Raw genomic sequence first — 23,409 nt, forward strand, 5'->3', positions numbered from 1 at the left:
TAGTGACATACTTGGTAAAAAAATGGTAATAAATATTTTTTTAATTAAAATTACTGAAATGTTCATAAATTTATTAACATTAAATATGCTGTTTTAGGAGAATTCTCTAAAATAAGAGAAAAATTTATTTGTATTTTGGGTAATATTTAGTGCTAAAAGTACTACTCATTTAGTTTCGAATTTTCAATTTTTTTTTCTTTTTGCTAATTCAAAATTTTTGTTACTAAGCAAGAAAGTTAAAAAAAAGGGAGAAAAGATACTTTGTCGGTAACATTATTGAAAAGCTTTTTATTGACCCAAAAAAAAAAGAGAGAGAGAGAGAGAGAGAGAGAGAGAAGAAAAGCTTATTTTTCTCTTTTTCTTTTTTCCCTTCTGTTGATTTGACCAGATGTGAAACGCAAGCTTCGCTTCCGTAAGAATCTAATTGGTTAATTAGTTATCGTCATACGCATTCTGCAATGATGGTGTTTTTCTGTTAAGGAATCGGGTCAATAATTAAACCCGTTAACCCATAATCATATCCCCAGCTATCTCACGCTTTCTCTCAGTCATTTTCCTCTCTAATCACATCGCTCGTATTAACCTTAATTATCCGCCATGAGCGAACCTCGAAAACACCAGGTTTGCATATAATTAATCATTTTCTTTGCATGATTTTGGATGCTAATTTGAGAATTTGGTTGATTTTTTTTTTTCTGTTTCGATCAGGTATCATTGCGAGGCGCAAGTGCGAAGGAGATTTCGAGGGATGTGCTTTTGGAAAAAGTTTCGCAAGAGAGAGCGTTGAGGAATTTTACTCGCCGAGCCACTGCTGCCGCTCGCTTAATTCAGGTCAGTAATTCGGGGTTTATTAGTTTAATTATATGGTTTATTTTGAAAATAAGAAGATTTTCTTTTGTCTGCGTACATGAGTTAGGATCGATATAAAGTGCTTGATTGTGTAGTTTGATTTTTGTTTACTATACTGTATACTGAATGTGTCATTTTGCTATAAATGTTCGTGCTAACTTCTACATTTAAAAACTAGGAGATAATCATATAATTGTGTGCTAGTGGTTTTTCCTTGTCACAATAGTTAAATTACTGTATTTGTTTTTAATTCAGAGTGTGTTGGAGCTTTACTCTCTTTGAATTGATTGTATTACCTGGATGATCCAGCCAATAGTCTTATGCTTGTCTCATACGTTAAGCCGTGCATGTGTAAGTAAGTATGAACTAATTCAGATTGTCACACTGTGAATTAATAACTAGCAAAGAAGTTATTATGCTCTGATTTTTAATTGTGCTTTTTTAAAATCCTTTTTGTAAGTTACCTATAAAAGTAAAGAAAAGGTTCCTCTCAGTGAGGTCCATATGTTTCACAAAATGGTTAGAATGTACCTCAGTACTAGTAACAGTCAAATACAGATAGTTGGGGGCTGAAATTAGGTGAACCAAGTCAATAATTGGGAGAAAGATCAGGAGAGGCTATTCAATTGTATTTGTTGGCTATCTTTTTGGTTTACATGTATTTAGCTATTTGGATGAACTTGAAAAGTAAAATTAAAGCTTGAATAATATGCTGTCAAGGTGGACTAGAAATAACAACTAGAATAGTCGGAATTCGTAATCTCTTTCTAATTGCAAACATGATAGTAATTTTTTTTTGTTGATCTGTGGTTTGAAGGTTTATCATTCATTTATATGCATACACATTGCAAACTTTTATTTGTTGGGTTCACTTTTGTGTAATACGGCAGAACTAGTGTTGTGCTTTCTTTCATTATATTCCTTTTTTGAAGTTTCCGTTACAAACCAGTAACGTGTTGAAAGCCTTATAAGAAAACAATGTTATATATTGAAAGAAGACATTTTATGATCTCATCTTCAAGTATGATTGACAACTATGAATGCGACTGCTTAAAATATGTGCAGAGAGCTTGGCAGCGTTATAAAGTTAAAAAATCTGTAGCCCTAGAGCTTCAGCAGCAGTGGGAATCAATGATAAATAGTCATCTTGCTCCTCTAAAGAAATCATATATATCCAGCCAAGTCCTGAGGCCTTTTATTTTCTTTACTACATTCTTGTTGGCACGGTATAGAAGAATTCAAGCCAGAGAAAAAGATTGCATTAGGAGTTGCTTTAGAGTTATCTTGGAGAGCATAAACTCAACCGGTATGCTACTCTTATATTTTTTCTAGCTTTTAAGTTTCTATGCAATTTTATAGTCCTGATTGTCTTACTATAACTATTGTGTTTTGCAAGTCTTGGCATGAAAAGTATTCCTTGTCTCATTCTACTATTATGATTTCATACAAAACATGGTTATAGAATAATTCTTCACTGTCAGAAAGCTGTCTGAATTTCTATGCTGCACAAGGCAAGTCCATTAATCTAGTCCTTTTTAATTTTGGGGAAAGTTGTGCCAGGTAAAGAGAATTGCTTATAATATTTTAACTTTGGCTTCATTTAGGCTATGATTCTTTTGCTGCATTAATATTTTTTCATCATGCATTTTACAGTATTTCATGTGAAATGATGGACTATACTTCTAGACTGAGTGCTTGAGTAGTAATTAGGGCCTTGTAAATCACTCTTCTGAGATGCTTGTGGCGGGATATTCAAATAAACCCATGTGCTGGCACAGTTGTGGGTCAGATAGGATAATTGTTTTGTTCTGTCATAATTTCTTCTATCCTTCGCTTCATTATCACCCATGGAAGCAATGAAAAAAGAGAAGAATGCTTTAGCATTCGGAAGTAAGTAAAGCTTTTTTAACCTGATTCTACTTCTCGCCTAAGTTATTTCTAATTTGCTAACTCCATGACGCACAACTTACTTTCTTTCGGTATTAGTTCCCAAATTTGGAACCATAAGCACAAATATCAGCTATAAATCCTTGCTCCTTGCCCAATCAAAAAAATAAATAAAAAAAAATCCTGCCCCTTGCATGATCTGCGTTTATCTTGTGCTATTTGTTAGTTAAGTTGATTAGGTTACAGCATGTGTTGACTTTCTCTGTCTATTTCTTTCTTTTATAGATCCTCATGGAAACTTTTGCTCAATGGCTTTTGGAACCGTGGAAGAGAGAAAAGTTTGGAATTATCAGGCAAAGAAGTTGATTACCATGTGCTTGTTTATTTTAACAGAATATGATATGTCCTGTCACAAGAATAACGATGTTTTATTTACATCGTTAGCAATGCGTTTGGCAGTAATTCTGACCGATGTGAAAGGTTGGAGGTGCATCAGCGATAACAATATACAGGGTGCATTAGTGGCAGTTAGGGATTTAGTTCAGTTCATGGGAAGTATTAGAAGTGGACTATACAATTCTGTAAGGAGGTACATTTGTAAACTTGAAGCTCCTTGTTCCTTTCAGGCGACAGATGAACGGTTATTGATAACTGCAAGTGCAATTACTTTAGCACTACGGCCATTTCATGTTGCGAACTTAGTTGTGGATAAAAATGTCTTATTAGAAATGCAGAGTGCTGCTGAGCAATACTGTGTTTATCTACTTACAATACCTTGGATTGCTCAACGGTTACCAATGGTGTTGATTCCGCCTTTGAAACACAAGTCTGTGTTAACACCTTGCTTGAGGATTCTATTGGTAAGTTTGGCATAGTAAAGGAAATAATTTACTGTTTACTGTTGCAAAAAATTATAAGTGTATATGCTTGTAGTTACATAATTTTAAGGCAACATGCGACTATAGGACGGTATTATTGTCAGCTGTGGGCTAGAAAAATCTACCAGACAATCACAAGAATGAGTCAATTTGTTCCACTTCATTTTAAACATATAGAAATACTTTTCTCCTGAATAAACTATGCTAAGGCTGAGGTTTAATTTGTCTTTCTTTGGCCGTATAATTTCTTTTGGATTTTAACTGTTTTTCTTTTTGAAATTTTTGGGGTAATACTTGGTTGCATTTGCAACTTATACACCTAAACTATGAGGTGTTTGTATTACTTCCTTGAACTTCTTCTTTTTCCGTATCTGTGTAGCACCCTAGAACAAGATCTAGTGGAAGTGATAATCACACACTAACCACGTGGATTTCTTAAACACATGACATCTTTTTAATACTATTAAATAATATTTTCTTATTAAACTTGCATTTTTAGGACCATTTTTTTTTGGCAAGATCTATATATAGTTAGGCTGAAATCTTATCTTTTCTTTTAGCGTAGCTACAATTCTACATTTTAAACGCGTGGCATTTCTTCCAAATTAAATAATTCTATTTTCTGTTAAACTCGTGCATTTTTTTGGGATTCATTTTGTCAGGGCAGATCTGCAACAAGCTTGGTCAGAATTTCATTTTTTGGGTGTTGCTACAGTTGTAAACATTTTACTTTAAATTAGATAAACATTTTGCGTAACTCAAGCATTTTTTGGAATCCATTTTTTCCCATCAGATCTGTGAAAAGCGTGGCTGCAATTCTATTTCATTTGGGTCAGATCCAACTCTCTAAACAAAAGAACAAATAAATGTGAGAAATAAAGATGAAAAAGCAAGAAAAGTTTACACAGTTGTATATAACCATGTGACAATTAGTTGTAGGAAGAAAAAGCCAGTGTAGCTTCTTTATATTATTTTTCTTTGCTCTCACGCACCACACAAGAGTTGGACCTACTCTATGCCACTTGACACTTCAGGGTGGTAATAGATAGGTAAAATGGATGTTCAGTGGGTAAAGTAAACACTGCATAGTTTAGGTGTGTAAGTTGCAAATGGAGCCAAATTTAGAGAAGTTTTATGTATTATTCACATTATTAGCTTTATTATTTTCTTTGTTGCTAGTGGTGAGTGATTCATTGGTACTTTCTTTTCACCATGTTCTACAAGAAGAGTTGATCAGTTGGACCATTGGATGATTTCTAAAAGCTTGGCACTTCATGCTCATGGTATGATGCATAACAAATATAGATAGTGGTTGCATGATATTTGTACAATATCACCCCCCCCCCCCCCCCATGCCACCAAAAAAAGAAAAAACCATTACTATATGCTTGTCAAATTGATATTTTAAGTCTCAACTGATTTGGTTCTATTGACAAGGGGAATCTATGGAAGCATGCGATTGAAGGTAGATATGGAATGAATGTACAATGGTGCAGTAAGTAGTCATAGCTTGCTATAGAATTTCAATCTTCAAGCAAATCAGGAATGTGTGGTAGGAATTTGATGAGATGATGAGATTATAGGTGGAAAATGGCAGAAGAATAAGGCTGTGGCAGGGTGGATGTCTAGAAAACGAGAGTCCAATTCGTAAACCTATACATCTTGTCTGTGACAAAGATTTTACTATTACAGAGGATTGAAAAAGGAAATGGAATTGAATATTTCATTAGAAGAAATCTTCAAGAAGAAAAAAATGGATAGTATTAGGTTTCTGCTCGTTAAATTTGACGGAATGGTGCCAGTGGACCATTAGCCTGACTCTCTTCAATGGTTTATCAAGAGTGGTGAGGATTTTTCAGTAAAGTCATGCTATGACTAGCTGCTAAAGAAAATTTTTGGAGAGCTATCTCAGTGGACATGGAAGATGATTTGGATGCTCAGAGCACTTAGGATTCTTTTGGATGTGTAGCACATGAGGCACACTTAACACGTAATAACCTACTAAACAGGGGTTCCAGTTATGCAGCAGATGCTATTTATGCTATCATCTGCTGCGTACATGGAACCCCTCTTCTGTAGGTTATCACGTGCTAAGCGTGCTTTGTTCAATTTTATCCACCCAATAAGGATTCCACTTATTCAACAGATGTTACTACTGCATAAAATGTACTAAATTTGTAAACACATTCTTGCATGGTAAATATATATGATGGACATCATGCATGTTTGTAAACTTATTTTGGGGGATTATGGGCGAAGTTTGACAATCTATAAGCTGCAGTAAACCATCTCTAGAGACAAAGGATAAATAATAGCCAGAAGCAATATATGGAGAGTTATCCCTTACTGTACATTTGGACAATTTGGATGGAAAGGAACCATAGATTTTTTGATAAACCTTATCTTTGTATTTTGTAGTACTTAGATGCTCGCGGATCATGTTTTCTGTGGTGTAGTAGAAATGTTGTAAATGATTTTGGTAATATGCTGAAAGTTATTGGCCCCTTAGACTTATCTTACCTTTTTCAGATAAAAAAAGTTATTGACCCCTTACATACTTGAAGGAGTGAATCGCAGATGATTTTGTAACACTCTTAGTAATCCTTGATGCTGTAGTTTGTTTACAAAATATTGTCTTATATAAAAAGCTGGACATTTGACTATAAGTTCCCTTAAATTGCTGAGGCGGCTTGCATTAACACTTACCGGTTTCATCTTTGTGATCATCTCTATATCAACAATTAGTTTGTGCAGATTACTGTATTGATACCTTTCCAGAGTTGGAGTACCATCTATATTTTGCATTATTTCTAATGCGATCAAGGATATTAGAATGTGAAGGGACTGATCATACTGTGACAGGTGATGGCAGATGTCAAAAGAGCAAATTCTAAAGGATATGTCAGATGTTGATCAGATGATGAGTTCTTCTCATAACAGGGTGATGCCACCAGTTGGTTGGGCTCTTGCAAATTTTATATACCTTTCTACAGCCAGCGAAAGCAATATCTCAGATTCTGGAAAGTTAGTGTCTGGTTTAGACAGTCAATCCTATGTCCATGTTGTGATTACTCTGGCGGAGAAATTATTGGCTCAGATTGAAAGGGCTGGATGGGTGAGAAAGGAGGACCAAGAAGTTCAAGGTGACGGAAATTTTGTTGAAGCCGAGACAACTTTTGAATCCTTGAAGACATCATACATGGACCTTTTTAAGCCCGTTTGTCTGCAGAGACATCTGATGGAACTTTTAGTGTTAGAAAAAGATGGTCTCGTTCAGAGAGCTGAAAGTCTACCATCATGTGGAGCAGAATCTTCTGGGAGCTGTGAATTGCTTGATGTTTCTTACTACTACTCATGCATGCTCAGAATATTTTCTGTAATGAATCCAGTGCTAGGGGCAATGCCAGTTCTCAACATGCTATCTTTTACTCCTGGTTTTCTTTCTAACCTGTGGGGAACTCTCGAAGAATCATTTTTTCCAGGAAAGAATCTTGTTGGTAAGGGAAAATATTTGGATCAAAGTACAATTTCTGAAAACAAGATTCTTGAAGTTTCCCAGGGAAAGCAAAAACATTCTTCTAAAGATGTAGGCAGCAAATGGGCTAGTGTATTTCAAAAGATAACCGGGAAATCACAAACTGAGTTCAAAAATGTGGATCCGCTTGATGGGAAATCTAATACAGTGCACATTGACGATCTCTCTGATATATGGGACATTGAACTGCTAAGGCAGGGTCCTGATGGCATATCAAAAGATATGTCTTGTCTGCTACATCTGTTTTGCGCTAGCTATTCACACATGTTGTTAGTTCTTGATGACCTAGAGTTTTATGAGAAACAGGTCAGATTTCTTTATTACTTTAATATTTCATGCAATATTTGATATTCCAATGTCTTCGGCATGATATTAATAACTCCTGAAAGTGAGAGTTGCATGAATGTAGGTTCCTTTTACACTGGAGCAGCAGCGGAAAATTGTGTCGGTGCTGAACACATTGGTTTACAATACAATGTCCCACGGTATTGGTCCAAAAAGTAGACTTCTGACAGATTCTGCTATCAAATGCCTTCATTTATTATATGAAAGGGATTGCAGGCACCAATTTTGCCCTCCTACTTTGTGGCTTTCTCCGGGTAGAAATAATCGGCCGCCCATTGCTGTAGCTGCTAGGACTCATGAAGTTTTATCAGCTACTTCAAATGTTGATGATGCCTCAACCTCTTTTAGCATGGGCTCCATCATTACTGTTATCCCACACATCTTTCCATTTGAAGAAAGGTAGTTTTGGCCTGAAAAGCTCATCATTAGCTGTAACAATTCGTCATTGATTTTCCTTTTAAGTTTATTATGGCACTTTTAACTCCTAGAGTGTACCCAAATGCTTCTTTTCCATGCTTGACATTGGCAGAGGGTAGAGGTTTTTCTCTGCAACTCAGCTGTACCTTTCAGCTTTGTTAGTTCTGGAGAATTAGTTAAAATTCATATCTATTTGTTCATATTTTTGTTGTACTCTTCCTCTTCCACCTTAAGATATATAGTAATTGACCAAATTGTCATACTTGCTACAGACTCCATGGAAGATCATTCCTTAGCTTGCTGTACTTGTGGATTTATCACATATCATCAACTATGCCTCAATTTTAACTTAGATGGGGTCAAATATGTGAATCCTCTTTATTCAGGTTTATTTCATTACAACAAATACCAACTACAACTGACTCTCAAACCAGTTGATGTTGGTTCTATGAATCCTCTACATCCATTCCCATCCTTTATGGCCATTTTATTCCTTTACTAGATAATTCGTCCTTTAGGAGAAATTAGGGATTCTCTAAAAGTAGGATCCTGTAAATCTCGCACATATCTTGACACTGTCATGCAAGACCCCCTTCAAATACAGATAATGTGAATCTGCCAATAATGACTAAGCATAATTCCAACTAGAGTATTACCTATAAGGATACTTTGCTTTCATTGTATTTCGTTCTTGGATAAGTTCACATGGATTTCATTAAGTATTGCAGGTCTTTTGAGATGACATCCTTCTATTTGATTTTTAGGTCTGACTCCTTTTTTTTTTTTTGTAACACCTTGAATATGTTGTTTACAACTACGACCTGGTGCATTGAGGTCTACATATAACATGATCAAACTATCTCAAGCGACCTTTCTCACTCTTTCCTCTATATGTGCTACTTGTACCTTATGTTCTATGTCATAATTTCTAATCTTGTATATTATTGTTTGGTTATACATCCATCTTAATATTCTTAAGTGCTACTTGCACCTTCTGTTCTCTGTAATCATTTCTAATCTTGTTTAATATTGTACGATTGTACATCCATCTTAAATTGTTGCCTTCGCTTCAGTTTTCTAATTGCACTACCTAGTGTTAGTTTTGTGTTTTCGCTTGGCTTTCTAATTAGTTTGCTTGTCATTGCCCCTTTCCTTTATCTTTCGTGAGCCGGGGGTCTACCGGAAAAAGCCTCTCTGCCTTTTTAAAGGTAAGGGTAAGGTCTGCGTGCACACTACCCTCCCCGACCCCACTTGTGGGAATACACTGGGTTTGTTGTTGTTGTAGTTGTTGTACATCCATCTTAATATTCTGTTAGATCTCACAGTTATCCTGTACACACATACTTATCTCTAACTTGAGAAGAAAAACTCCTGACAAAATAATGACCTCATATAAGTGTAACAACAAAAGCAAATAAGCTTTAATCACAATTTCTTGGTATCACCTATATGGGTCTCTCTTCCTATTGTGTTCCCATATGTGGAAGGGAACTTTATAAGGCCTTTGGGGGATATAAATATATTTCTTTGGACCATGATGGAATTTTTATAACGATCATCATGTGCCTTAGGTAGTTTCTTGATGCCGGGGTGAAGAAGCTAATAACACTAAGACCACCAAATTTGATTTGTGACATTAGTTTCTTCCACTGCTGACTGCTACAGCCTTTTGCACATTGGAGTATAAAATTCCTATCATTAATCAAGGTAGTTCTCGTCAGTCTTTCTGGTTGGATTTTTGTGGTCTAACCCTTCGTCTAAGATATAAATATATTAATCTCCTTTTTGTGTTGCCAATAAGGAACTTTATGGACTGAAAACTTCAAATGCTCCATCTTTTCAACATCTCAATGGCATAAATATATATGTAACATGGTTGTGTGGAAATTTTGAGTATTTCTACAGTAACATGGAATTGTACTTATTTTTGGTCCTCTGTGTATGACGATGTTGCATATTGGCTCAAACCACTGAGGTTAGTCTCATAGGTCCAATGTAATTGTGAAAAGATTGATTTTTCTTTGATTTGTAGATAAAGAGATGTTAATTGTCCCACATTGGTGGAAGAAACTGGTTGTCTCCTTATATGGTTTTGAACAATCCTCACCTCATAAGCTACCTTTTGGGGTTGAGTTAGACCCAAGGTCTAGTTCTTATCATGGTATAGAGCCAGACCAATTCCTATCGTTGGGTTACTTAGTCTTGGGCCCCCATATTATGTTGTCCATGCTCCATATGTCCAGCCCTGGACGTGCGGGAAGTGTTAAGTGTCCTGCATTGGTGGAGAAAATGGGTTGTTGTCTCTTTATTTGGTTTTGGGAAATCCTCATCTCATGAGCTAGCTTGAGTTAATTTCTTATCAGCTATATCGACTTAATGAATTCAAATGTGTAGTTCTTGCATCAAAGGTAGCTTCTTGGAATTGCACAAGCAACTGTTCTTCTGGTCTAGGAGTGATCAAAATCATTTCTTGGTTCTTGACAGGGTTGAGATGTTCAGAGAATTCATCAACATGGATAAAGTATCAAGAAAAATGGCTGGTGAAGTTGTTGGACCTGGAGCACGTTCTGCAGAGATTGTAATTCGTCGTGGTCATATTGTTGAAGATGGATTTCAGCAGCTAAATAACTTAGGATCAAGGCTAAAGTCCAGCATCCACGTCTCTTTCGTGAATGAGTCTGGTCTTCCAGAGGCCGGCCTGGATTATGGTGGGTTGTCCAAGGAATTTTTGACAGAAATAGCCAAAGCAGCTTTCTCACCTGAGTGAGTGGCCTGTGCTTATGTAGTTATCCAGTTAGCCATCTCATTCTTTTCTCTCTGAAATGACTGGAGGTCTTTGTAATTGGCTCTATTTTGTAAGGTACGGGCTGTTCACACAGACCTCAACCTCAGATAGACATCTAATTCCTAATACAGCTGCAAGATTTTTGGACAATGGAATTCAGATGATTGAGTTTCTTGGGAGAATCGTTGGCAAAGCACTTTATGAAGGAATATTGCTAGATTATTCCTTTTCTCATGTTTTTGTGCAAAAGCTGTTGGGCCGCTATAGCTTTCTTGATGAATTATCTACACTTGATCCTGAGCTATACAGGAATCTGATGTATGTTAAGGTAAATTCTTCTATTCACTTCTAGGAAGTTCTGGTAAGAGTTACAGATGATATCTAGTAAAAGACAAGCAAAAGATAGTAACTAATTACTCCTTGTGATACTCACTTTGATGTGTTCTAGAAGAGCTGTGGAAGGGGCAGAAACTCCATCACCAAAACCAGCACTGATAGAGAAACAGATGTTTTTATTTGCATTTAACAGAATGTTCAAAAAACTCTTTAATCCCTTTAATCTCTACTATATTTAAGCGGATATAGTCCAAAAAGGTGTTTATACTAATCTTTGTTTCTATTGAGACCACTTCTTTCCTAAACACCCTCTTACTTTATTTTTTCTGAAATATTGCTTGTGAAACGAAAAAAAAAAAATGTAAAACATCTATGGAATTCATAGGTATTCAGTTCCTGTATATGCTGAAAAGTGAAAGTGATTGGTCATTGAGGAGATTTAGCTTAGGGCTGAGAAGTAAGTAGACACCAACATTCATTTCCAATTTCTTTTGCGTTTAAGTGCCTTTCAGCATTTTAAAGGCTCATTCTTCCTTCCTGTTAAATACTCAAATGTATCAAAGCACGTAGAGATTTTGGATTCGAATTTCACCATCACTCGTAGAAAATATTTACATGTGTTTGGCAAAAGAAAAAGAACTAAGCCCGCATGTGATGAATGTGTTGCAGACCTAAAATAAATTAAATAGAAGTACCCATTTGTAACTGTTTAAACCTTCTTTACTTTGACATTGTATTGATGAAGAAATAGCATTGAAAAAAAGTTGTTATAAAAAAAATGAATTGTTACTAGAAATGTGATAGGAAGCTCCTGAGTTAATGACCTAAGGTTGAAGAGCGGAGGACTCGAAAACACAAGAAACAGGATTACTGATTTAAGTTGCATGTAATACTTGTGGAGACGACTGTTAGTGTTTGAAACTGAAGGAACTTAGTGTAAACTGCCATGTAGGCTCTATAGTTTGAATTGGTGGATTCCATGTCTTTAAGGATTACATAAAGATGACGCTAGAAATGTTGCAAATATAATCTGGTTATCAGAAATTGTAACAGTTGCCTAAAATAGTATCGGAAATAATTGGAAAGAGGCGACTGCAGGAATTGTAACCGGAAAGAGGCGTGTTGCTTCCAGAACACTCCTCGAATGAGGCATTGGAATTTAACAAAAAGATGGAAGATCACTGAAAAAATGCATGGTGTTGCTGGAATTTTTGTGGGAAATAAGAGGGCTGCAGTCATAGCAGAAGTTATGTAGGTCTCTTATGAGATTGTAAAGGTTCTGATAATATGTGAAAACAAGAAAATAAATGTATTCGTGATTTGATTAATATGGAATATAGACACACCTACTTATAGGTATACTAATGATAGTCTTGTAATGAGGGACAGTATCTAACATAACCAACTAATCAGCAACACCCAACATCCATATTCATATCCATATCCAATTTTGATGGAACTATGCATAAGACTTATACTTTGTTTCTCTCTATGCAGCACTATGACGGTGATATCAAGGACCTCGCATTGGATTTTACAGTTACTGAAGAATCATTAGGGAAACACCTTGTCATTGAGCTTAAACCTGGTGGCAAGGATATTTCTGTAACAAAAGAGAACATGTTGCAATATGTTCATGCAATGGCAGATTTTAAACTTAATCGGCAGGTCTGGATATTTGTGCTCCAGCATTGAGATTCCCAATTTTCTGGTATTAGTGACTTATTGTTTCCAGCACGCAATTGCAGATACTTCCTTTCTCAAATGCATTTTATAGAGGATTGACGGACCTTATATCGCCTTCCTGGTTAAAGTTGTTTAATGCAAGTGAATTTAATCAGGTAATCACCTCTGTGCATATCTTAGCAGAACTTCATTTTCAGTTTTAGTAGCTTTTTGTACAATTTTCATGCCCTTTTGTTCACCCCTTCCACATATACTATAGCACCGAGTTTTGAACCTTGCGCCACTTTTCTCGATTATCAAAAAAAATATTCAAAGAATTTCATTATATTCCTCATGCTGTATGAGATTCTACTATCAACTGACCTCTCCTTCTTTCAATACTAGTTTTTGGCTCATCCATTTAACGAGGATTGGTTTGTCATGCTTGTAAATGCCAAATGCATCGGCCACGCCTCTGCTATTTTTGTTTTTTCTTTTTCTTTATCTTATCTGGTTCTCTACATTTCTCTAATAATTGAGGAAGTTATGTGACATGACATACAGACAATAGGATGAAAGGCATAAACAAACTACGTTGAATGCATATGCTTTGTTGAAAGCCGCATGTGCCACAAAGGCTTTCCCTTACTGGACTGCATGCTTCTGTATCAGCTAATCCAAAGTGTATATCCAGTTGCTTTCAGGAGGAAACCATGATATTGACATTGATGATTTAAGGAAAAACACACGCTATACTGGAGGTTACTCAGAAGGGAGTCGGACTGTTAAACTCTTTTGGGAGGTAGACATGAATTTTCCCTCTCCTCTTTTTTCTTGTTATTTTATGAAACTACAAACGTGATTTCGATCAGTTGAATTTTCCCTCTCCTCTTCTTTCTTGTTATCTTATGAAACTACAAATGTGATTTCCATCAGTCTACTTGAGCCATCTCAAATGAACATCTCTCAACATTAAGGAACTTGGTCTAAGCAGAGATCTTTTATTATTTTGTATTATCTAACCATATGTATGTGTTTGGTAGTGTTAAAGTGGGAGAATAAATTCTTAAAGACAATTAGGCATTTGATAACTAATTGTTCTTGTGGTTTAGGTATTTTCAAATTTTGAACCAAGAGAACGGTGTTTGCTGCTTAAGTTTGTGACAAGTTGTTCGCGAGCTCCTTTGCTTGGATTCAAACATCTGCAGCCAACCTTCACTATTCACAAGGTATGAGCCTTCACCCCTCTCTCTCGCTCCCCCCCCCCCCCCCCAAAAAAAAAGAAAAAAGAATTAAAAAAAACAAATCACCCAGCACCCATGAAGATGATAAACAGATAATGAGTTTAAAACTGAGAATTGTATTATAGACAATTCTAATTCAAAATGGTCAACTGATGATGGTGAAAGTATAACAAGGGGGCAAAGGTGTTGAGCTTAAACTAGCGACAGAACTCGGAAATAGGAGGGCAAGGAAAGTATGTATTGGCAGGTGAACTGGTGTGAAATTATTGGTTAACTGGCTCCTGTGCTTCATTTGGATGGAAAATGCAGGAAAGATGATTTTTATTTGTTTTATGTATCTTCTTGTAACAAATTCCTGCAAAATCCTGGTAAAGAAACAGGAATCTGGGGCCAACTAGCAGATATTTTCTTCTTCATACAGAGAGACTGGAAATTTGTGTGGAAGTGAGCAGGACCTAAGTCTCCTAATAGAGTTTAAACTAATGTGTTAGTGCTGGGATAACTTCCTCCTGTAAGCCACTGGCCGATAAGGATCACAGCTTCAGAGTGCATCGTCAGATGTGTGGTGGATTTGAGATACATTCAGTATCTTGTGCTTTATGGAATCTGAAAGGAGGCAGTCTTGATTTTGGTTGAATTGTAGACAGTAGACCGTGAGAATGGAGAAATGCCAGTAAATGACTGTACTTTTTCTGATGGATACTATCTATCGTTGTTATGCTTCTCAGTTTGCTTCAATGATATGAAGAATGTGACGCAGAGAAAACTCTTGTACATTGTCCCCTCTAATAAAAACAAACTAAAACTAATCAGAGAAGCCCCTTCCTAAAAAGAAACCTAATTTTATGAAGTAAGCAAATAAAAAACGGAAACAATGCTTCACTTGATCTGGGCACATTGTGTGTCATGCAGACATGCACTTCTGTTTAAATCAACATTCGGCAAAACCTTTCTTTTCTCTTTAATTTTCTATGCAAAACAACTTAATCAATTAACATATTTTACAACAACAACAAACCCAGACCTTACCCCTACCTTAATCAATTAACATATTTTATTAACTATAATGAGAGGAACATTTTCATTAACTTTCTGGCATTTATCTTTATCATGTACTTGTTCTCGTGTGTGAGTTTGCAATTGTGGCTCCTCATACATACTCTTCGTTGATAAATAACATGCTGTTCATGCTTCACCTCTTCCCAGTAATCACTCAACACCAGCATCGTTAAAAATCTAACACTTCTGGCTAGCTAATGTTTGTTGCACTTCCTTCTTCCCTCTCCTGCTTAAACTTTCACCTTCCCTTCTCTATGTTCTAAAGGCCTGTTTTGACCTTGATCTTTTTCATTCTAGGAAGAGGGGGGAGATGAACATTGAAACAAAAGAAATACAAAAATGTATCAAAAGAAAGGGAAGGGGAAATTAGAGAAAACGCACATACCGATAGTTTTAATGGAATACCTCGATTAGCAGCGCTTAATATTAATGAAATTTCGTAAATATAGGTTTCATGTGATTTGCCACTATTGGCGACATTCGGCGGACAGGATGTTGATCGGCTTCCTTCAGCTTCTACTTGCTACAACACTCTCAAGGTACAATATCTTTAATTATTCTACGTTAACTTTGAGGTATCAAATGCACCAAATCCAACTCATATAGTCAAATGGAAAATCAAATTAGCTTTCAACAATAGGACATCTTTCTGTCAAACATACTGCAATCTGTCCTTTTTCTTCTGCCTTTGACAGCTTCCGACATACAAACGCCAGAATACATTGAGAGCAAAGCTTCTATATGCTATCAATTCCAATGCTGGATTCGAACTTTCATAGTTGTTGATCAGGTAAAGTGGTTCTCTTTGTTTGTAAACAAGCTAGTAGAAGATTACCCCCATCAAAAAAAAAAAAAAAAAGAAGCTGCATACCAGAAGTTTAAATTTTTTTGCCTTTTTTTTTGTCTCCTTTTTTTTGTGACTAAAATGGAATACTTAGTGAACTTACTTTATATGAGTCTTCCTTTTTTTTTTAAATTCTGGGTAGGCAATCAAGTAGAATATATAGAGTTGAATAGAGCTCGCCTCAGCCCTCATGGGATAACTCAAAAGACTTAAATAGAACTGTTGTTTCTGCTGACTTTTATGTGGCAATGATGGTGCATCAAATACTGAAAACATATTCCCAAGTTGGGAAGGTTGTCAGATGTGTGGTACTTAGCTGTAACTGCTTTCTTACGAGATATACTATAGCTTGAATGAACTAAGACCAACATAAATCCTCTTTCAAGTTGGAAAGCAACTATAAAACAATATCATGGAAGGGGTGAACTATAAAGTAGACAGTTTCTGCAGCTTTGAGGCTTTAAGAGATGAGCTCAAAGCCCTGTTCCAACAGACTTTGAGCCAATTTCTCATTTGCTGTTTCTGAGGGATGAAATCCATCCCAGAAGACATAATTTGTAGCATTGGAGCATGTTCCAATTGACCTGGCATTACAAAGGAACGATGTTTCTATCATACCAGTCCCGCAACAAGCCTTCCTTGATTCAAAAAATCCTGGAAAAGAGGAAGATTATTAGAGGAAATGTGATCAAGTGTCCTCTTTGATTCCAAAAGACAGTTAATCACCCCCCTCCCTTGCGGCTCCCTTCTTGTGCGGAAAAGGTGGACTTTCATAATTTTCCTCTGTGATTTTACAATGCTGAAAGAAATTGTCAAATTTCAAGCTCCTTTATTATGTAAACGAGACACGACTTCTTGTTCCTTTTTTGTTTTTGAACAATAAAATTCTGTGTTACATGTTTGTGCTTTCCAAAACTTTTGAAGGTTGGATGAGTTTGAGAAAAGAAAGGAAAAGGAGAAGGGAGAAAAAGTTTCAGCACATACCATTCTCTACAGGTTTTGTGATCAGATCAAAGAGAGGCTGATAGATGTCGAAGACTACGAGCTTGATGCCAGGAAGCTTGCTCTTTAGATTTTGAGATGTCCTGTTGAGCTTATTGTTGAAGGAGATTGCGTCTTTGTTCAGTCTTGCAACGCAGTGGTTGGTTCCTGCACCGAACAAAGTAATGGCAGCTGGCAAACAACCAGTTGGTGGCAGAGTTGTGACCCCAATCTTCCTTGCTCCTAAACCATAGAGGTTCTGTCCATAGATCGCTGCTGATATTATAATGAGGACTGGCTTGTATATAATATAACAATTTACGTATAATATTTTTTAGTTCGTAATTTAAGTACAGCTTGATCTGATTTCTTGATGTGGCTTAGTATTTTGACAGTACAGATTGTGATAGTGTCCAGCTTATTTTTTCAGGGTAAGTCTACCTGGAGCTGAAGTGTATGTCATCCATGTTCATCCCGTAACAATCCCAAGTTTCGGTATTTGCTAAGTGCTTGTTATTATTCAAGCACGGGCAAGCTTGCTCCCATTTGTCAATGGGAGTTGGAACTTAAATTTATTCTACAGGGCTCTTACCACCGTACCAAAATACTAGGAAATTCTATTTTAATGGTGTGGCCAAATGAGCTTGAGTTAAGACATTATAATAGGTTGGTTCGAAATGCATTTTCATTTGACAATGCTCTTATGGGCAAGGGTTATGCCTAGAAATTCCACGCAGGTTGCCCGGATATTTGAATCAATAGTTTACGGATACAGTGAAAACGCTAACAATTAGTACACAGAAGAGGAAGTCAGACCTGAACAAATGTAGAGTATGACTGCATGAGGATATCGGAGAACTGATCAGGTGAGTAGACTCTGTTGAGTAGTGGATTTATATAATAGTTTTGAATAAAGTCACTGCTCCCTGCACTTATAAGATGTATACTTCCTGAGAATATGTTGTTAGCCTTGGTCCTCCCGACCAGATTCACTACTTTCCTTTGCCACACCCTGTAATATTTTAGTTGGTGTGGCAACGTTAGAGCACGCTGCAAAAATCATGACATTTCCAAGTTAGTCATACTCAACAGTCCACAGTTTTCTATTCTCATGCATACAGTTTAATACTTACATATAAATTAGCAGTCCTCTCATAATAACCGGAAGAAGCAGAGGCAAAGTTGATGCCAGTCAGAATTCTTTTCCCTCTAGCTTCTCGGCTCAGGTAAGCTGGTGGGTAAGAAGTGAACCCAAGATACTCAGCTGTAGATTAAGGCATGCATGTGTGAGAAACAATGGAGAACTTTTACTTTTTTTGTTGAGGAGACTTAGACATTACCTGTGAAGTCTGTGGCCAGCTTTCCGTTGCAGAACCTTCCGGTGGGTCTGTGGGTTACAAAATCTCTTCCATAAGGTGGGAAGTTTGCCTTGATGAGAGTGCTTAAGTTGTTATTATTTCCAACATCAACTACAGAATCACCAAAGATGCACAATGCTGGAACCAAAGGGTCTCCATCAGATACAAAAAATACCATAGCAAGAAGAAGACCACCTAATAGACCCCTCAAGAAACTCATTGTTCTCTTCTCCTATAGTGAATCTCTTCTTTTTTCTTATCGTTAGGAGGGCGGGGAAGAAAATTAGAGAGGTTTGATTGATGAGTGAGAGGAAGCTGGGGGAGCAGGTGATGAGAATGTAAGGACATTTAAATTCAAGTAAAGGGATAAAATGAAATAATTGTTGGATAGAAAGTTGCTCATTTCCAGGTGAGGAGGCATGTTTGGCACCTCCTAAAGCTAGTAATCAAGTGATATTATTGGGAAAAAGTATGAGTTCAAGTAAAGCTTGTTTAATTTTGTCCATTTCTGTGAGTTTATTTAGGAGTATGTGTGTTTTAATAAAAGCGAAACATACTTTGCAGAAAATTGAAGCAAAACTGGCGTGAACCACAAAGCATTCCTTTATGTATGACCTGATTCTTCATGCTACTTCATATATATTTTGATTGGCAAAGAAAGATGTCATTTCCTTTATGTTTTTTTCCTTTTTAGATTGGGGGAGGTGGCGGAGAGGGGGAGGCCAGAGAACCTAAACCGCAACATTGGCAACAAATGCTAGTCAGAGGTGGATCCAAGATTTAAATTATCTAGGTTCAATATTTAAGGTTTTTAGCATTAAACTCATCATATTTTCAAAGTTATGGGTACATAATTATTATTTTTTATAATTTTAGTAAATTTTTACACATAAATTTATGTCATGCCTCGAAAGTTTTGGGTTCAATTGAACCTGTAGTTGTAGTGCTAGATACGCCACTGGTGCTACTAGGGGTGGCATGTGGGCCGGGCCGGGCCCTAAACGGGTCAAGTGAGCCGGTCCAAACGGTCCAGGCCCCGGCCAGGTCCTTAACTAAACGGGCCAAACGGTCCCGGGCTAAACTGTCTTTTTCTAGGAACCGGCTCGGGACCGGGCCCACGAACTCATGGTCCCAGGGCTAAACGGATCGGGCCCGCGGACTAAGTGGGTCTAACGGCTAAAATATTTTTAAAAAAAAAAAAATTAGAATTGAAATTAGAGACAAAAAGATGTAAAAAAAAATATGTAAGGCAATACCTTGTAAATTGTATTATAAAATTGTGACCTAAACTTTTTAATTCAAAATTTAAAGACAAAAATATTGTAAAGAGATATTCAAAGCAATACCTTGTAATTTTATTATAGCATTAAAAAAATATGGCAATATCTTTCTTAGTCTTCTTCCCCTATGGAATGAGCACAACAAGGTGCTAATACCACCATTGAGAAGAAAAAGAAACTAATCAAGATGTGCCAAAATACAAGTTACATAATACATACTAATTTTTGTTCATACAAGTTACATGGTATCTCTTACAAACTTCATAAATCCTTCAAGATTCGGAGGAATTTTTGTTGGTGGTGGCGGAAAAGTAGCTTGGTCATCGCCGCTTCCATTATCGGGCGAAGCAGTTTAGCTAGCAGTTCTTCGTAAGTTTCGTCTTCCTCTGGTTGTGATTCAGCAAGTCCAAAATTTCTTCTTTTTCGAAATGGATCCAATCTCTGAAAAGTACTGATTTTTCCAAGCTCTCCCTCACAGACGCTCTATAATCACCACGTTGAAATCTTGCTTGACTGAAAACGCTCTCCGATGCCACTGTTGAAGCTTGAATAGTTAAAATGCCTCGGGCCATCCTTGAAAGAACCGGAAAGTGTTTTTCTTTGTCCTTCCACCATTGCAAAAGATTAAAGTAGCTGTCGGGATTCACTTCCTCAATTTGCTGTGACAAATAAACTTCAAGTTCATTTAGTTGTGAAAAATCATTACTACTAGAACCTTAAAAACCCCTAAATCCCGCCCAAGCACTAAGTGTTCTTACTCCCGCAGTTCTTTTAGATGATTGAGAATCAGATGAGTTGAAACATTTGGTCTAGCCTGATTTAATGCAACTTGATAAGCATTATAAATTGTTTGAGCATTTATTCTAATTGAGGCTATTGCTTCCGGAAGTCCAGCCAACTCAGCATCTTCAAGTGCTAAACCATTATAAACAGTTTCATACCAAAATTGAGGACCTCCTAATTTCATACAAGGATTTAACAAAGCAGCAACACCATAAATAAGGGGAATAAGGAAAAAATATTTTTAAAACTTTTTTCTCATAGAATCAATAGCAAGTTTATAAATTTTTCCACCCTCTGAAAAATGAGTAAACAAATTTGCAAGTTCTGCAATATAAACTAAACAATTAGAAATAGTAGGATAATATTGCCCAGAAAATTCATTTGTAGCAATATAAAACTTTTCTATAAAATCAATAAGCATGTTAACATTAGCCCAATCCAATTTCGTAAGGTGCTCATCATCACTTACATGTGCATTAAACATTGAGTTTATAGGGTTTCTATATTTATATGCAACAACCAAACTTTCATACATGTAATTCCATCTAGTTGGACAAGGTTTAGGAACCTTTCTTTCTCTTAGGCCAAATTCATCGCATCTTTTAAAATATTCTCTAAGTCTACTTCTACGGTTTGAATAAAAAGCCAGTTAAGAGCCATTTTAACCTTTTCAATTTCAATATTTAAAATTCTCATACCATCACCCACAATTAAATGATAAATATGACAAATACATCTAACATGAAAAATATTACTAAATGCAGGATTTAGCGTAGTAGTAAGCAAATTTATAGCATTTGTGTTATTAGTAGCATTATCTATTGAAACCGACATTATTTTATCACTAATGTAAAATTATCTGCAAATATTTGTAACTGTGCTAGTAATATTTATTAAAGCGAAAGATAAGCAAAACAAAATGGAAGGGGACTAGACCTTCACAAAGAAAATACAATTTGAGGAAGGATAATGTAACTTTGACACTTACTTGATACATATGAAAGATGCTCAAATAATATCTAAGTAATATCTAAACGTAACTTTCTGGGGTGTTGCAATGGCGAAGTGCTGCAACGTTCAGTTTTTCTTTTAAAATCAGCTCCAATCTTTTCCCTCCCTTACACTCAATTTGTCTATTCTATCAAACAACAAGGTCATTGAATAATTTAAATTTTCATTCTTTTTCGTTTTATTTGTATTTCTCTTAGACTCCCACTTCAAATAAAAATATACTCGTATATAAAATTTTATTATATATAGTTAGGGGTCTGGTTTGACTTTAGTCCACCAATTTGCCTCGAATCCTCGGAACACCAAATCTCAGCAGGACACCCCTTATGCTCTTCCTCAACTATTTTGCCATACCGGACTCCTATAATTGCTGAAACTAGGGGTGTGCATTATTCAGATTAATACGAAAAACTAAATTAAATTGAATCTCTTTTGTTCTTTGATTCAGACTTTGATTTTGTTTCGAATTTTAAAAATAAAAACTAAAAAGTTGATAAAACTAAATTATTTAATATATATGTACATACGCATATATAAACATATTTGCTTCTTTGTATATGGTTAGTAAAGGAGTCAATTAGCATGAAATAATGCGCACATTTTGTTTTGATTTTAACATTAGGACGTGCAAACTTATTCTTGTTGGCTTGTTACACTATTAATCGTTTGGTTTGAATACGGCTTGTGTTGGGATTGGTTATGATGGAATTAGTTATTCTGGTATTGTTTTTTATCAACTGTTTGGTATGTTGTATTAAAAATGACAATTGCATAATTTGTAAGAAGAAGGTATAAGTTATCCCGGTACTAATTACCCCACCCTCTACAAGGTATAAGTTATCTCGGTACTAATTTTAATTTCAAGATAACTTATACTAGGTTTGTTAACCAAACAAAGCATTAAGGTGGTATTAAATTTTTATACCAATACTATACCTTCTTATACCTCATACCAAACTATCTAATCAAATAGTATGTATTACTATCTTGATTCTTGTCAATGATGTCCATTATTTCACTCATGTGAAATGAATTTGAAGAGAGAAGAGTAGGCCGACCTAGGGCATAGTGGTCATTTCAAATATATTATTGCATTGTTTGCTTGTATACTAAGCTCAAAAGTTTGGTTGTGGGTTCTTAATAACGAAAAAAATTAAAACTAACGTGGCCATAAGCTATTAAATTTCAGGTGGACCCCACTTTCCATTCAACATTCACTATCTTCATTAAATGCATTACTTGATTGTTATTATTATTTTTTTAATAAGTACTTTTAACTAGAAAAATTATCTTTTTGGTAAATTTATAATTCAAATGTTCACCTGATTAAAAATACTATGGTAACATATATTTATATATGACAATTCTATTATCTCCTTAAGAAATATTATTTAATTTATTTTATTTATTAACTATTTCAGGTAAAGAAGATTTTATTAAAAAAAATTAGTGATAATTTATGTAGATTTACATTCATGTGTTCTTATATTATTATCAATTGATATAATTTTATACAAAGTTCTCATTAAATTGCAATTTCAATTGGAATACTTTATAAAATTAGGAAAAGAATATTTAAGAATAAAATATAGTTTCAAGTCCCCCTTTTTATTATAGAATATTGAAATTTATTCAAATTGTGTATTAAGTATCCCCTCTCTAAAATATGATTTGAGAATATCTGAAGTAAAAATTAAGACAATTAATTTGTGGAATTTTTTTTGTTTTAAAAATCATTATATATTAGGAAGTATGAGAAGTATCGTCATACAGGATTATACTTCTCCCTATATGATCGAAGTTAGTTGGGTACTTCCTCTATTCAATAAGAATTCAACATTATATAAATTTCAAAGTACATAAATATACAATTAATTATTTTAAAAAAATCTCAACAAATAACTATTGTGATGAAAATTGTATTATCTATATTATTATAAAAGTATGAATACAATGTCGGTTTACAAAAATAACCTTATAATATTAAGCATAATAACTCATAATAAAAAAACATAACCGGAATTCTAGATATTAGTCTTATAATCCTATTAGTTTTAGGACATAATTAGATAAAATTGTCAGATTTCAGATAATAATGCCCCTTAAGTTCGAACTTCTTAGCTATTTGCGATATTCTTTTCTACTTGTATTG

The 23,409-nt window shown here is 35.4% G+C and overlaps 2 protein-coding genes across 3 annotated transcripts; one reads left to right on the forward strand and one right to left on the reverse strand.

Moving 5' to 3' along the window:
* The first annotated feature begins 312 nt into the window (after positions 1-312).
* On the forward strand, positions 313-17,199 carry LOC104114727 (E3 ubiquitin-protein ligase UPL7). Of its 2 annotated transcripts, none has more exons than XM_070179728.1 (15): positions 313-621; positions 709-831; positions 1,915-2,155; positions 3,022-3,596; positions 6,487-7,455; positions 7,559-7,893; positions 10,396-10,674; positions 10,772-11,024; positions 12,530-12,700; positions 12,781-12,873; positions 13,392-13,499; positions 13,810-13,926; positions 15,450-15,539; positions 15,696-15,790; positions 16,769-17,199. In XM_070179728.1, exons 1-14 carry the CDS (start codon positions 598-600, stop codon positions 15,777-15,779), a joined length of 3,462 nt encoding a protein of 1,153 aa, XP_070035829.1. In that variant the 5' UTR covers positions 313-597; the 3' UTR covers positions 15,780-15,790; positions 16,769-17,199. The 2 variants fall into 2 exon arrangements, with proteins under 2 accessions (XP_070035829.1, XP_070035830.1); XM_070179729.1 differs by having other exon boundaries at positions 16,841-17,199.
* Positions 16,194-18,466, reverse strand: LOC104086841 (GDSL esterase/lipase At5g03820-like). Its single transcript, XM_070181098.1, has 6 exons — positions 18,166-18,466; positions 17,959-18,089; positions 17,642-17,875; positions 16,821-17,084; positions 16,571-16,643; positions 16,194-16,498 (listed from the first exon to the last, which is right to left on the reverse strand). The coding sequence occupies exons 1-6, from the start codon at positions 18,401-18,403 to the stop codon at positions 16,305-16,307; spliced, it is 1,134 nt and encodes a 377-aa protein (XP_070037199.1). The 5' UTR covers positions 18,404-18,466; the 3' UTR covers positions 16,194-16,304.
* Between the last annotated feature and the right edge of the window lie 4,943 nt (positions 18,467-23,409).

Source organism: Nicotiana tomentosiformis, chromosome 7 (assembly GCF_000390325.3).
Source record: "Nicotiana tomentosiformis chromosome 7, ASM39032v3, whole genome shotgun sequence".
NCBI lineage: Eukaryota > Viridiplantae > Streptophyta > Magnoliopsida > Solanales > Solanaceae > Nicotiana > Nicotiana tomentosiformis.